Below are 17,268 nucleotides of genomic sequence, written 5' to 3'. Positions count from 1 at the left end.
TTCCGTGATAGGTAGTAAATAAAAATAAAGGAAATAATTGTATCAACATTATCTTCAAATTTTTGTATTGAAAAAAAAACGAGTGTTAAATTATTGACCTTGGGTGTATATGCGGTCGAGTACCGGTTGACTTGAAAACCAATGTTTTATTCATGGTCGTCAGAACTCCATACAATTTACAATGCACCGAATATGCCAGTTAGTTTTCGCTCTCCGACGTAATCATAAGTTTATTTTGTTTTTATGTTTACAGTCGCTGCTAATCTTCATAGATTTATGGAATTTATTTTGAAGTAAGTTATCTATTTTATGAATTAACTGTATTTGTTCTTCTTGGTTACCTATCTAACACAATTTAGATAAAAATTATATCTACATCGAGTTATTTAAATATGTACAACAAATTGCGCACATAGGTACATTGGTAAAATAATAAACTCAAACCTTAATTTCTTGTCAGGTGGCACTGCTGGGAGCCTTCCTCTGCTGTAATTAATGTTTTTTTTTCTTTTTCTTTTTAAGTCACCACACTTACTTATTATACACTATATGTATAGATTGTAAATACACTTTTATCTTCAATAAAAACAAAAAATAAAATCTTTAAAAATAAAAATAAAGGTACATTGGTTCTGTTCAATTATTTATTATTAACATCAGTTTACATCCCTTTGACATGCACAAGCTATAGTTATGTATTTGAGACATATACGACAGAAATGTGTACATACCTACCCATAAAATATATGATTTATCATTACATTTGGGCATTAAATTTCGTCACGTTACAATATACCTAGTAAGAATAAACAAACATTTTGCAACCATCTTCATATTGAATTCTGATAACTTGGTCTTGGTGCAAATTAAAAACCGAATGTTGTAAGGTTGTGACGGTGATCTAGAATCTTAATAAATAATAATCTCTTTAAACCTTCAAAGTTTAAGATATTTTGCATTTATTCGAGGACAGTATAGTACACAATTGATTATTTATAGCTATTATAAAAAAGGTATGTACTATTAATTACTTAATGACAATGTATACAAAAGTCAAAAATTGTTGATAAATTTAGTCACTTACAAACAATATTCAATAACGTAAGTGCCAAACCTCGATTTATTTATTGTACCTTCTAAAATATTATTAGTTTATTACCTAATATAAAATATGTAGTAGGTATGACATCTGTTGCTTATCAACATATTATACATATTTTATATTGGTACATTATAGTACATTAACGTGATATTTTATGAATATTTAGTTTTCGTTAAAAATGTTTTATAGGTAGGTATATAGTAATAATATATAAGTATCTCAACATTTTCTTAGTGATAGCAATATCAAAATACATAATACCTAATGACTAATGGGGTGACTGAAATGGTTTTTGTCTATTATAGTACCTTCTATTTTCGACGTGTATTTTATGTACCTATCTACCTATTTTATGTAATATTTATTGTATCTAACTGACTAACCAAAAGATTTATACAAATTTATTTTATGTCTTCACTGCTGCAATTTAATATACAGGGAACATAAAAATTCAGATTTCTATTAAATTACCTTTTTTTTTTATTATTATTATTAAAAATAGTGAATTTACAATCTATACAATGGTATAATTAAATAAATATAAATATAGCATAAATTGATCAACCGATTTTATAATAAACGGTTATTCAACCGAATTGCGATTAATTTCTCAAATTAGGTTCCAATAATATGACATTTAAAATATTTTAGGACAAAAATAGAAAAGAATATTCTCAAATTAGGTTCTAATAACATGACATTTAAAATATTTTAAGACAAAAATAGAAAATAATATTTATAATTATTGTATAACAATAATAATTACGTAAATTTAAATTGATAAGTTTAAATTCTATCTAGGCAGCGTCTACTTATTAAACATGTTCAAAATACGTTATTACCTATACCATTGTATTTGAGTTGTCTCATATTAATATCCATGGGAGCGACAATAATACACTTAATAGGTATATTATCTTTTTCAAACTACATGATTTAGGTAGAAAGGTACCTTATCGTCTACTAGGATTTCAAAAAATATATTATGCAATAAGTATTGATACTAAAATTACGTAATTTGTCGATCGTATATGAGATAAATCAGATATAAACTTGACGAAATAATGTTGATAATAAATCTTTGATTTTATTATTATATTATATTATATTATACTACATTTATATATGTATATTTATATAGAGACACGTCGTGCGTCAAGTTTCCTAATTGTTATTTGATAAAGGTATCGAGAATAATGAGAATTTCAACAATTGCCAATCCACCTCTCTAAAGATTTGGACTATACTATTGATTTTACCATGTTGTTTGTTTTCATTTTTTTTTTTTTTGTGTCTGTCATCACGTTTTGGGGCAGTAAAAGTGCTTCGATTTTTGACTTCAGTACCTCGTTTGATCAGAAAGTGAATCTTGTTGGTACTTTGGGGGGCAAAAGTAAAAAATTCTTAATACTTTTCTAAATAATCGAGAAAAACAAACTAAAAATTACGGGAAAAACGGGAAATTTTACGCACAATCAGTTTTCGACAAAATCGATTTTGGTTTTTGATGTAACATTAAAAAAAATGACCGTAGATACATGAAGTTTTCACCGAATGGTTATATAAGTATATTCTATCCACGATGCAATTTTCAAAAATTTTCGACTTAAGTTGAACTTACTATTCATAGGCATTTGAAATTTTCGAACATTATTAGTTTTTTTTTAAATTAATATCGATAAAAATTTATTTGTTAGGCAGAAATGCTTGAAAATTTAATAAAAGGCTCCTAACATATTTTTACAATAGCAGTTGAAAGGTAAAAGAAATACATATTCACAATTTTTTTTTATAAGCATTCAAATTTTGAATTTTGACAACATATGTAAAAATCACGAAAATCACGAAAATCACGAAAATTCGCAAATTATTTTAAAATATAAATTATTAAAAAATTTTTTTTAAAATCTAAGATTTGAAAATTTTTAATAATCTTTAATATATCCTAGACAGATAAACCGTCTTCGCTCAGAATCGTTTTTCGTATACAATGATATAATATCATTGGATTCAAATTTAATTCCATCCATTACAGTAACCCACTTGTAACCTACTGTACAGCAGAGCGACATCCACGACTTACCCGCCTTTAAAAAAAAATAAAATCTAGACAATTTTCCAATTCAGCTCAAGATTGTTTTTAAAATACTATATTATTATGTTCCCATATCTTTCAATTCTGGGTTATTGTGTATTTTACTGCATATCATAATATTTACTGCAGATGGATAACCCAAATTTAAGTACCTACCTAATCTACCAATATTTCTTTTTATAACATTTTTTCCTTATTTTTAATCCTCCAAATTTAATGAACATCTAAAATCCATTAACTTACCTTTATTATAATAATTATTATGCCTGAACTACCATGGTTTAATGCTAGAAGCTAATATAAAAAAAAAATAAAAAAAATATGGTATATGGCTACATATTTAAATATTTTTAGGTAGATATTTATACAGTATACAACAAACTTATAAACTTAAAACTTAATGCTTTTATTACGTTTATAAAATAAAATATAATTTTCTATTCTTTGTTTTTTGAAAATCTGTCAATCACAGTAATTATAACAATATCTTCTTCTTTTTTGTGCACTCGAACGACGGTGAAATTTGATTTTCTGACATCCTACAACGCATCCATGTAAAGGGGATGCCACATCGGCATGTGTTGTCTCCGCCTTACAATCGCGTAACACAGCAAACTTTACGCTCAGCAGATCACCTTTAGCTCGATTAGTTTAAAAATTAGAATGAATTGATCTGTTATACAATTTAAAGGCAAGAATATTATGACGTATTAGACGACCTCAATACCTCCATGGGCTTTTTGATATATTTTAATTTTGAAGCGAGTTATAAGTATTTTAAGATGTGCAAAAAATTTACAATTTTATTAACGGAGCTGAACGTGATCTGCTGAGCGTAAAATTACGTATGTGACGCACTTGTAAGATGGAGACAACACATGTATCATGTCCTCTTAATATTCTTCTAAATGTCGAGTAACTTCTCTCTGCCGAAGCAACACTTATGTGTTGGTACTTGGTAGAGCAGTCAGAACTGTGAGAAGCGTATATTAGTGGAAATATTTCTTTATCACATTTTATCAGAGTATCTAAAACTGAATTTGGTATGTCCATGCAAGGTTTATAGATAATATTATCTATAAACCTTGATGTCCATGTATCTATTACGAGAACACACGTATGTACAGACTACCGACACCGAGCACCGAGCCTAAAATAGTGAACAATTATTGTTTAGTCGCACTGTCGTGTTCGTAGTGTTTACAAATATATTTATTTTCATACATTTCCGGCAATATGGAGATTTCGAAACTAATATTTTTAATATAATTTTTTTCCAATGAACATAGTACTTGCCCCCAATGCCTCATCCTAGATCCACATTTGCCTATAATTAATAATTACCTAGGGTTTTTAAAATGTGAGTTGATGCATTCTTAGTTCTCACCTATACTTACTGCTCTCTAAAAATGTCTTCATAAATTTATTTTATTTTTTTAATAGTTTAGTAAAAATGTCTTCATAAATTTATTTTATTTTTTTAATAGTTTAGTAGGTTGAATTATTTATGATTCTTGGTTATATGTTAAAAACTTAAAAATGAATATTCTGAAAGTTATTGTAATTTTCATTTAATTATTTACCAACTATTATATTATCAGTACATTCAACATAATATACCTATTTCCTAGGTGTATTGATAATATTACATACAAGGTTCTGTAGTTCCGTATAATACGTATATTTTATGTAATAAATGGTTTACAGACTTACAGTTATTATTTTACCTAGTGATAGGTATTAATATGTATATACGAGTATATATATATATATAGTATAACTACAATTAACATTAATAATAATATAACCTATTTTTTATTTCTCTTATATCCACTTAATAATTTTTTTTTTTTGGTTTATAATATACCGTACCTTATAGTCTTATAATTATGTTGGTACCACGTACATTTACAACAACTGTTCAGCGTTAAAACATTAACTAATACATTAAACATAAATTCGATATTAAATAGGTAGATAGATCTCTAAATCGCATTGGCATATCGCATATATTATATTAATAAGAATCTAAAACGGTATAATTTTTTGTTTTGGTTCTATCATCCATTATTACCTTCATAACAAACCGTTCTACTCAATTAACATTGAAAATAATTTTATTAGAACGACTAAATATACCTACTCACCATCAGTGGTTAACCTTGAAAAACTTAATGTTCAGTATTCATGTAATTTGAGTAAATACCTTTAATATTATCATGGAAAATATCTAGCTGATCAGCTATTGTCGCTATTGAGCTATACCTATACCAAATAGCTTGTAAAAAGTAAAAAAAAATATATATAATATGTTGGTAGAGGAACTATAGCTTATACTTAAATATAAATGCATAATAATGTAATACAACATTTATTGCCATATTTCGTTTTGTGCGTTGTATTTATTTTTTCGTGCATATGACATATTTTGTTTTTTGACTTGAAGATAATAAAAGTTTTAATAATAATAAATATAATTAATCTTGTAACACTGCCGAACATATCTCAATACCCGTACAAGCTTCAACCTGCCCGAATCATCACTTTCAGAAATTTAATATTAAACAACAATCCTCAATCCTTTACCAACATCATACAATTCATCACAGCCACCAATCTTCTAACCAACATTTAGTATAATTTAGATATGGATATAATTCATGTAATTTTTTTTCTTTTTATATATATGTCTTGTTTAAACCCAATGGCCCATGTTGCCGAGGGTATCATAAATAAAAAAAAAAAAATGAATAATCTTGTAACAGAAATACAACGGTCAAAATAATAATAATAAACAAACTACGAATAATGATAACAACATTTATAGCGGTGAAGTAAATAAGTAATAGATAAAGAAAAATATCACAGGCGAGGCGTAGGTAGGTACTTATGAGTGTTCATTAAGCCATCATCATATGCGTTGGATGAAACTCGATGCAATTAAAATTCAAAATAAAAGACGCAAAGTAGGTACCTGGTACCTATTACATTAATGGTCCAATATTCATCTGTATATATGTCATTACTCATTAATCGTTATTTATGATACGATTTAATAGGTTTCTACATCTCGTAATTAAAGACCGGATTTAATTGATATTGCAACTTTTTTTGCAGTTAAATACACCAAATCTGATGAGATGTATAGTAGATATATCATTTATGTATCATATATACCTATTTAATTTTATAATGGATTTTTTTGTTGCAATTTTGTGTGTTTAAATAAATAAAATGTTTGACTCAGCAACATATGTAGTGAATAAAAACCGCTATTCTGACTTACCTACCGAATTTTCGTTATATGATCAGATATTATATAATATATTCATAATTTTATTATCGTCGGTATTATCTCCAACAGGGATAATTTTAGTTTACTACTGATGAACTATGAAGTAACATCAAGTAAAAAAGATGTTAATTTAAATATTATGCTTTATTGAATTGTTTTAATTATGCACTAATAACTATTGTAAACGTAGAACTTAGTTTCTCTTTACACAAACACATTTTAAGTAATAGAAGATTTAATTTTAAAGAAATAATTTGGGAATGTACCTAGGTATCTAATTATCAATTTTAATTACTTAAAGTAACATTTATTATTTAAAATTAGGTATCGAGTATTCAAAGTTTTTTTTTAAAATTTTTGCATTTTTATAATGCAATTTATTATATAATTTTTACATATTTTTTTATACAATTATACAATTTTAATGTCCAATTTTTATGCTTTTTCAACACATTTAAATCAGGTATTACTTATAAGTAGAGTTAGGATGTTGATGACTTTTGCATTTTTTTTCCTTTTATTCTGTACAATGCTATCCTAGCTAAAAATTTGTTTCATGCTCCCTTAATGCATAATATTCTAATTTTATTTTGCATTTTTTTGAATTTTTTGAATTTTTAGCTATAAATGCATTTTTTTGTTTTTTAACGTAATTTTTCAACATTTTTAAGTCATTTTTTCATCTTTTAGGGCATTTTTTGTACTTTTTATTAAATGTGGGGCATTTTTCACAAATTATAGATTTTAGGGCAAATGTTACACCCAAGTTTGGAAACAAATTTAATTTATTTAAAATCTAACTTTGGATTTGGACCATTAGTAAAAAATAAAAGGCGCAAGAGGAGAAGATATTCCAAAAGATTTAACTACTGATGACATGACCTACTTCAAGTATGCACCTATAACGTCCGTTGATTTGTTGAGCCATCATAGTCGATGACTGAAGGCTAATAAAAAAAAAAAAAAAAAAAAACGTCCGTTGTTGTTGAGAGAAGTTTTACATCATACAAATATTTATTAACTGATCGACGTCGTTTTCTTTTGTTTGGTAACATCAGACACATATTAATTGTAGAGTGCAACAATGCAATATGAATATTATTATAACATCAACATCCTAACACTAATAATGAAAATATTTTTAATATAATTTTTTTTTATTTATATTTTACTTTTTAATTTATTTTTAATATTGAAATTTATTTATACCCATATCTCTAATAAAAATTATTATTTATAAATAAGTTTTTTCACTTATTTAATTAGTATTTCAGATATTTTTTAAGGTCATTTTTTGAAGTTTTTAGGGCATTTTTGTGTGTTTTTTAGGTCATCAACATCCTAACTCTACTTATAAGTGATCTAACGTTTTTTAGATACGCCTACTAAACTGTCTTATTATTGTAAATAATGTGTTAATGTACTAAAATAGTTAGATCTAAAATAATAATAATACAGGTTAGGTTTTCTACAGGACAAGATGTATTTTGGTGTTTTCTTCAGTGGGCTTTTCTTGTATAGATTTTTATGATTTGAATTTGATAACATACTACCTAGGTCAATAAGTCTATCTATTGTCAAAGTTTATAAGAAACTACCAACTATTTTTTTCAATAAAACAATGTCAATTTGAACATATTTAATTTTGTTTAGCAACATCATACTTAATTATTCAGAAGTTATAATAACGCACCTATTGGTTATATTTAGATAGGTAGGTAGGTTATAGACTCATCCTGTGTGGCTTACTTATAGTAAAGAGTAACTCGAAGAGTTAGCATGCTCTAATAATTAGATGGATACCTACCCATATAGCGTACAATTTTTACCTATTGTTTACATTTTATTGAGCATAGTCAGGTTAGGTACCTTCATAATATAGAATCTTGTTAAGATTAGGCCTTATAGTTTTATACGTACCTAAAACATGCTTTGTTTATTCTCTGATGACTACAGAACAATTTAGAACCATATAAAACGTAATAAACATCACGAAACAGTTGAAAAACGAGAAGTAGGTAACATATTAGTACCTTGTACTATTACGCATTGAATAATAAAATCAAAATGAATGATAAGTATTTATTAGTGATAGTTGACGCACCTATTTTTTAATAATACGATTATTATCACCAACTCGACGTCTCGACGTAGTAATGAACTCTAATCAATCTACTTATGCGTGGAATCCTATGATATATTGATGTGGTACATACAACATCAATATATCATAGGATTTATACCCACCTATAAACTTATTATATTATATATTATTGGGTTATAATAATAATATAAGCACTTATCGGATTTTAATAGAACACAGTTGATATTAATTTTTTATCAATCATAATTCATTACCTATAATATAATTTTTTTCATTACCTATTTATCCATGAAAACTCTTCTCCCGATAGCACGACTATAGCTATAAGTACTACCTGCCGGCAAGGTACTTTTAAAGTCCAAATAACTTGTGATCTGGGACAAGGATACTAAAAAATATAAACGTAGATACGAATAACCACCATTTATATCGAAGCGTTTTATTCGTTCATTAAACTTGGCTTAAAACAAATTAAGATTTTTATTTTTTTATTTTCTGAATCAAACAACCAATTAATACATGTATAACTATCACTAACCAGGAAAAATAAGGTAGATAGTTAGGTACAGATAATATACATTAATTAAACCGTATTTTAATAAAATCAGTCAATATGTCAATATTTTCACCAAGGTGAATCTAATAAAATATAATTTTTAAAGAAATATACGTTACAGCTTAGGTTTTTTTCTCGTAGTCTCTTTTACCGATAACCACAAAATAGTAAAATTCACATTAGTACAAAATGTTATATTGTTATATTTGTGGAGTACCTATAGGTATCTATTTAATTTATTGAATCTTTGAATGTCAGTATAAACAATATAATATTAAATAATATAACGATTACGTATAAATATTTAGTGGACTGTAAGTACGCAAATAAAAAAAAAATAAAAAAATAAATTTTTTCAAAAACACACTTTCCTACAAAAACATATTTAAAAAAATATAAATATATATATATTAAATTGTACTTAAAAATAATGAAAAATTTAAAAGTGTGTGGTGCATCATATAAAACATTTACAGCCGAACTAAGTCTCACATACACTTCTTTGTTCAAACCTGTTTATTAGATAGTGACTGGGAGTATATGTCAAGTGGAAGAGCACCACACACTTTTAAATTTTTCATTATTTTTAAGTACAATTTAATATATTATATATTCATATAATTTTTTGAATATGTTTTTTTAGGAAAGTGTGTTTTTTAAAAAATTTATTTTTTTATTTTTTCATTTTCTGCTTTTTAGTTGCAAGTAAATTTTTTTATTAAATGTTTATCATACATATATCATATTATATTATCATGCAACGCTGATTTTTTTTTTCGGCGAGTAATGGTTAGGTTAAATGGCAGCGAACTCGACGAACAGCGGCGGTGATACGAGCGCGCGGGATGAAAAATTTAAAAGTAAAGTCAAAACATTTAAACATAATGTTGATAATATATTTTTATATTTTTGGTAGATGGTAGTTGTTATGGTTATATTATTATATTATTATATTATTATACCTTTACTTCCTCGGAGATGACTTTGCACACCCGTCATCGCCTACCTGGAGGTCCGTGTCCCAAAATGACAACGGATTATTGTATTGTCATCCAAGACCAAGGTCTATACCAATTTTCAGAATTTTTCATCGTCAAAAAGTGCCTCAAATCGAGTGCGCAAAATTTGATTACAGACAAACAGACAAACAGACGTGAAAGCGACCTTAAGAAAAGTGTGTAATAAATAACGTTAGTTGATGATAACCACGGTAACAAGGTCATGACTGACTGATGAATACAGCTTGGTAAATTAAGAGATAATAATCTATACGACTGTAAGTAATTAAAAAATCTTTGTTATGTAAGTCGTTATGGAAATTAGATTTTAATAGTGTAATTATGTTATGTATAAGTAGGTAATTATACGAACATTTCACTACAGTGGCGTAGTTATGACGATAGATGTTTCCCAGAGCTTTTAGATTCTGAACGAAGCAAAATTAATATATTATATTACATTGATAATATTTTTTAATTATTTTATTCTGTACAGAGTATACATATTTCACTACTTTAGACAATTTAAAATTTTTTTTACAAAATTGAATCTATAGATTGTAATTTTAAGAGATAAAAATTGAAAATATTCACAACTTTTTTAAATAATTTAGAAAAACAGAGAAAAATGTATGAAAAACAGAAATTTTCTCACGATACAAGTTTTTGACAAAATCTATTTTAGTTTGTAACCCGAAAACTAATAGCTGTATCTAAATACTTATAATACTTATAACTTTCACCAATTGTTTAATTTATCATTTTATATACATGGTATGATTTTCAAAATATTTTGAATAGTATTCAGAAATGTATTGAGATTTTAACCTTTCAATATTTTTAGGTTTTTTTTTTTATAATATATTAACCAATATTGATGTAAAAATTGTCATTTGGTCAAAAAGCTTGAGAACTGAATACAAGGTTGTATTCATCAGTTGTTATAAAGCCGGTTGAAAAATATTAAAGATAAGCACAAAGTTTTTTTTTATTATTATTAAAGAAGAAATCCTTGATGACGTAACCATTGGCTTGTTTTCCATATAGTTACTTAAATACCTTTAAAAACAAATTGTACAAGCTAATAATTTTCATAAATAATAACATATTTTGAATCGATTCTTCGTCGGGGCAAGTGCATCGTGAAGGTGCTCAAGTATTTTGTTTTTTTTTAGGATCTCTTTCGTGTCTCCATCACAATCTGTAATGATATTGTTTTTGTCCGAGGTTAAATATCCGCTTGTATAAAAATGTTCTTGGTGGCTCTTTTTTCATTAGTGATGTATCAACACCCCCCCCCCCCCCCTGTAATGCTATTAAGTATATGACATTTCGTGAGAATTTTTTTTTATTATGTTTTTACGTAGGTACTAAATTCATCTAACACACACCGCATCATATTATTATTAAACACTTTTTGTTATTAATATTTTCAACAGTTCATAAATAATTATGGCACCAAGAACTAGTAGCTGGCCTGTATGGAGTGGTATATTGAGCACAGACAACAATATAAAATCGGCCGATGATTGGATTGAAGCACGCAGAAAGGAAGATGGTGCAGATAAGTTGTGGAGAATTCACGATGGGCTGTATGATCTTGAACAATGGATACATAAGCACCCTGGAGGACCACAGTGGTTGGAAATTACAAAAGTATGTAGGTTATCTTTCTACTTTAAAAATGTATATTTCAAACATGATGAAAATATGAATGAAAATAATATCAAATTCTACATAATATGATAAATAAATAATACTGAGTACGTTCAAGAGTAGATAATACCGATAATCAGATACTTTTTAATTTAATATCTTAGAAACACGTTACTTTCATTAGAGAATAATATGTACATTCATTTCTTAAATCTCATATCATCATATCATATTTTTATATTTTTTTTAGTAACAAAACAGACAACATTCATTAACATTATTATGTTCGACGTATAACATAATTTATGGTCGAATTGTGATGAATAATTATCTGGCGAACAGCACAGTTCCTACTTTTAAAATAGGTATTCAGTGATAAAATAAAATACAAATAACCTTATACTCAATGTAATATTTATTTAACCGCAGATACATATATCATACATTGAAAATGTGTTTATCATTAAAATATAATATTTAATTTACTCTTATTTAAAATTAAGTAGAATACAGAGTATAGTTAGTGGACTTGTAAGTAAATATTTTTGTTGAAACTATTTATTAAAGGACGCATCTAACCTATTTTGAATTATTATCTAAGATAATTTACCGTTTGATTTTCTAAGTGGATTCTGCATTACAATAATCGGATACAGTATTAATATTGTTCCTTTTAAGTATATAAAAAAAAATAGTTTAATTCTAAATAACAATTCCTCATAAAATTGTACAAAACAAAGAATTTAATGTTTAAGTAGATCTTCCATAACATTGCATGACTAATTTATAAGAAAAACTAAACCAAGTTTCGTTGATAACACCTGCAATGATAAAATACAATTTATTCTTCTCTTTGGGCATTTCGTGATGTCTGGAGAGAGAGGCCGCCGCCTCCAAACCGGGCATGGCAGAAACCTACGGGTGCCCATTCAAAATTCTGCCAAACAAAAACCCACGTGTTAAAAACCTACAGTACTTACCCTTACAGTTCCCCAGGCTAATGGCCTCAGTCGTTGAAGCCTAAACCCTAATAAAAAAAAAAAATTTATTCTTGTAAATTAATCACCATGCAAAATATTATATTGCTAGAATAGTTTCAATCTCAATTTTCTGTAACACAATATATAGGGTACTGATATCACAGAACTATTCGAGTCGTATCATATAAATGGCAAAGCTCCAACGGCAGTGATGCACAAATTCTATGTGCGACAAGCAGAGTCACCCAGAAAATCGCCTTTCACGTTTAAGACAGACGGATTTTATAACGTGTTGAAGTCTAGAGTTGCAAAAAAGTTGTCTTACGTGGATAGCAAAAATTATCATTTAAAATCTATGCTGGTTGTCGACACATATTACTTGCTTGCCCTGGCTATGTGCGTTGGTGTGGCTCAGACAGAAAATTTTTTCTTAGCACTGATAGCCGGAATTTTTTTTGCACTCGGAACCGTTGCAAGTCACAACTTCACCCACCTTAAAGACAACTGGAGAATGTATTACGTGCAATTGGTATTATTATCTGTACGGTGAGTTGTACAATTATTAATTGGTTAACTATGGTGAAAATATAAAAATTACAATTTATAGTTTATACAGCCAAACTATTTTTAATTTTCTGTAATGTATTATTTTTTTATTTTTAGCGAATGGAGAATATCGCATGTTCTCAGTCATCATATATATACAAACACTGTACAAGACTTAGAGATGTCGCTGTTGTATCCATTTATCCATTGGTTTCCGACTACAGACAAACCATTTACTGTTCGTTTATTCCCTTATCTCACTCCAATTATATACCCTTTTATTATTCCTGGACAATTGGTCATCAGGTATTTTATCTCGTATATAAAATATAATTCAATTGTATTACAAATTAATTATCATTGTACTTACATAAACATTGTTTTAGAACTTTCAAGTGTAATAATGACAAAGCTGATCTTCTTATGTTTGTTATACCTGCAATATTGATGTTTTGTGGACAAATGACCATTATTTCTGTAATTATCGCGTGGCTTGTCATAGTTCTAACAAGTAGTTTTATGTTTACGTTCATCGGGTTTAGTGCTTCTCATCATTTCCCGGACAACTTTCACGATGGAGACTATGTCAAGTAAAAAAAAACACAAGATACATTTATATTTAAAATCGTTAAATACATTTCTTCTTACCATATATACAGACATATAGCTTTATAATATTAATTGCTAATAACGTTCAATTAAAACTTCAAATTGCATAATAACATATTAAAATGCTATAAAAAATCTTACAGAATTTGACTGAATATTAATCATACCAACTTGATATGGGTACTCGTATAATTATTGATAACTTACGATAAGTTATATTTTTTGTAGCTAAAATAGGTAGGTACTATTACATTAAATTCAACCTCAGAGCTAATAAATTCTTTAAAAATTATGTTAATTGTCGAGGTACACCATGACTCACGAGTTTTGATTTTTGATTATTATATAATAACTATACTACAAGCATTAAAATAATATTTTTATTATTTTTATTACAATGTAATGTAATGCACGGTCATTATTGATTGTAGACCAATGGTCGTTACAGTGCATAATGTATATGCAAATTATTATTATTATAGGTAGTAGTTATCATGTTTGATGTTAATATTCGGTGGTTTGAACTTTGAAGTGTCCTTATACTTTTACGAATATTTTTAAAATTTGTCAACATATTATCTATAATGATTTTTATGTAAATATCTCTTATAGTTATGTTATAGAGGTTTTTAAAATTAATAACATCTTACAATAATTTAACTGAATTTAATTTTTATACAACGAGTTACGTACAACTAATAATAATTTATAATATTTAGAAAATATCAAGGACCAAACGCTAATTTATAATCAATATTGCAAGGACTAGGTATATCATTATTTTTATACTATTATCGACGTTCTTCATTTTTTCTATTAATGAAAATAACATATCCAAAATAAAAAATAAAAATCATAAAAGCATTTGTATTTTTATTTTTCGTGCACCTGCACGAATGTAATGTCGTGATTTATTTTATTTCTTGACGCCTAATTACAGTATTTTGTTCGATTTAATCGAGGTCTGCTCAGAAGTTCAATTATAAATAACATTGTACTATTTTCCCAACAAGCTTTTATTTTGTATGCAATATTAACCACCTATATGTATATTTTATTTAATAATCCAATACCATTGATTATAAATACTAACTAACCTATAATCAATACTAATACTAATAGCTATAGCAGTGCTATACAGAGTGTCTCGTGGGCCGTGAGGATAAACCCATTAGCCATAGAATAGGACTCGCCGCCCGTATAAAAACTAGTTTTTTGCCGTTTTATTCATAAACTAAAAAAATTATTAAAAATAATGAAATTATAGGAGAATACAATATTGAAACGTCAGCATTTTCAGCAAAATAAACTCTATAAAATAGGTGTCTTTATTTTTTCCAAAAATAAAAAAAATTATTTTTTTAACTTTTTACCAAAAAATAAAATACATGACATGTAGCCCTTGTGTATGTGTGTCTAATAAAAAAATAGTTTTATGATATATTTATTATCTGAGGAGATATCGCAATGGGTAAATCCTCGCGGGACACTCAGTATAAATAAAAATAAAAATAAATATTTATTTTGTTTAAATAGGTACCAATATTGTTTTGTTTTGTTTTTTTAGTGATGAATACATTGATTGGGGAATACATCAATTGAAAACCAGCGTAGAGCGAAACGAGCCGATCAATAATATATTTATTACAATAGCGACATTTGGCGACCATACATTACACCATTTGTTCCCAGCTTTAGATCATAGCTTAATACCACTATTAAAAGAGACTTTCGAGGATACATGTAAAGAATTTGGTTTGGACCTAACACCAAAATCATGTATAGCGATTATGCACGGACAGTTTAAACAATTATCTCGCATTACTCCTAATAATCCGGAGAATATTTACATTGGAACGAATGTTTGAAAATGATATACAATTTGATAATAACATCTAAATATTATTCAAAGAAAATTGAATGCATATACATAATGTATGACGTATTAAGAAAATGTAAAAAATAACATAAATAAGATCTGATACAAAGAGATACTGCCATTTAGCGATAATATTGTTATTATAGCCTATTTATATCTAACAGTATTTTGGGCTGAATAGTTATTTTAATATTTAAAATCATTATTTTTATATATTTTATACATGTGATATTTTACGATATTATGATTTTATCGATTTAGATGGTAATTAATTTCTAATTTGGGAATATCGTTACTTTTTATTTCGTGTAAAAATAAGAAAAAAATTTACTACTGTCGGTGGCTTTTATTTTTAAATTTTTGGATACCAACTATTTAGTATAAATGTATTATAATATATATTGTGATAATTTTTTAAGATTTTTAAACAAAGTATTGGTTTTTCAATGCTACACCGATGTTACCTACTTGTTAAAAAATATACCAACTACTGTTTATAGATTAGAGTGTTTAGATAAACCATAAGTACCTACCTAGATGTACGATTATTATATAAACATAACAGTTTTTACTGTTGCTCAAAAATACTTTAACTTAAGTACCTAGTTGTGTATGTTAAGTTCATCCTACAATCTATATTTTGTTTTTTTATAATTGAATTATGTAGGTATATTATGATAATTCTTTACCTATGTAAAAAAAAATATTTATTAATTTGTCTAAATTAATTATTTTTTATAATTTACTACTTATTATAATATATAATTATTTTAAAAATATATGTTTAAAATAAATATATTTTTTTACAATGCTAATATTCATAAATATTTTCAATGTTTAGTACCTACCTGTATTATATGGTCAATGGTCATAAAAAAGGTCTAGGACATTTCGGCACAGCTGTTTCGGTGCGAGACATATTAGCACTGGCCGTTTTGGTGCGAGGAAATTTCGGTCCGGCTTTTTTTTTTTAAATACAATTATCAATACTCAATAGTACAATCCAGTGATGTAATAATAATTATTAGGCGATAAAACGAGAAATAATGAAGAGAACAATATTATGTGCCTGAGCCTGAGTATAGAACTTGAATAGGCTAAAAATCGAAACAAAAATATTTTTAAAACTTGATAATAATAACGATTTTGAGTATGTACCTTATTTTTTTATGGGCTATAAATATACAATTAAGAAAAATAATCGTAATAAAATTGTCAATAGTACAATCCAGTCAAATATAGCTGTTATCGTGTAACGTAAAAACCGACTAAATAGGTAAGATACCGGTACCTACAGCAGTTAAAATAAAACGACGAATGTGCAGTAGACGTGTAGTGTATCAACTGTAAGCAATCGGTTTCATAGTTGAATAGTCGATCTGTCATAATTTCTGTACAAAAATTATTAATTTCAATTATTAAAATGTCTAATTTACCTACTTTCAAAT

At 26.9% G+C, this 17,268-nt stretch overlaps 1 protein-coding gene across 4 annotated transcripts; it reads left to right on the top strand.

Moving 5' to 3' along the window:
- Positions 1 to 136: 136 nt before the first annotated feature.
- LOC107169964 (cytochrome b5-related protein-like) lies at positions 137 to 16,637 on the top strand. 4 transcript variants are annotated; one of them, XM_015519940.2, is made up of 6 exons: positions 137 to 293; positions 11,590 to 11,806; positions 12,935 to 13,332; positions 13,450 to 13,638; positions 13,719 to 13,922; positions 15,509 to 16,637. In XM_015519940.2, exons 2-6 carry the CDS (start codon positions 11,603 to 11,605, stop codon positions 15,807 to 15,809), a joined length of 1,296 nt encoding a protein of 431 aa, XP_015375426.2. In that variant the 5' UTR covers positions 137 to 293; positions 11,590 to 11,602; the 3' UTR covers positions 15,810 to 16,637. The 4 variants fall into 4 exon arrangements, with proteins under 4 accessions (XP_015375426.2, XP_089080716.1, XP_089080717.1 ...); XM_089224590.1 differs by lacking the exon at positions 137 to 293 and adding an exon at positions 10,115 to 10,326; XM_089224591.1 differs by lacking the exon at positions 137 to 293 and adding an exon at positions 10,380 to 10,398.
- Positions 16,638 to 17,268: the final 631 nt, after the last annotated feature.

This window comes from Diuraphis noxia, unplaced genomic scaffold (assembly GCF_037042655.1).
Source record: "Diuraphis noxia isolate RWA-SAM2 unplaced genomic scaffold, SU_Dnox_SAM2 contig0003, whole genome shotgun sequence".
Lineage (NCBI taxonomy): Eukaryota > Metazoa > Arthropoda > Insecta > Hemiptera > Aphididae > Diuraphis > Diuraphis noxia.
This window is presented reverse-complemented; position numbering and strand designations above follow the sequence as displayed.

What these genes read in the sequence shown, in the direction of transcription:
- LOC107169964 (XM_015519940.2), top strand. Translation starts at nt 11,603, where the DNA reads ATGGCACCAAGAACTAGTAGCTGGCCTGTATGGAGTGGTATATTGAGC. An exon ending in TTGGTATTATTATCTGTACG is followed by an intron (nt 13,333 to 13,449) that starts GTGAGTTGTACA and finishes TTTTATTTTTAG; the next exon opens with CGAATGGAGAATATCGCATG. An exon ending in CCTGGACAATTGGTCATCAG is followed by an intron (nt 13,639 to 13,718) that starts GTATTTTATCTC and finishes ACATTGTTTTAG; the next exon opens with AACTTTCAAGTGTAATAATG.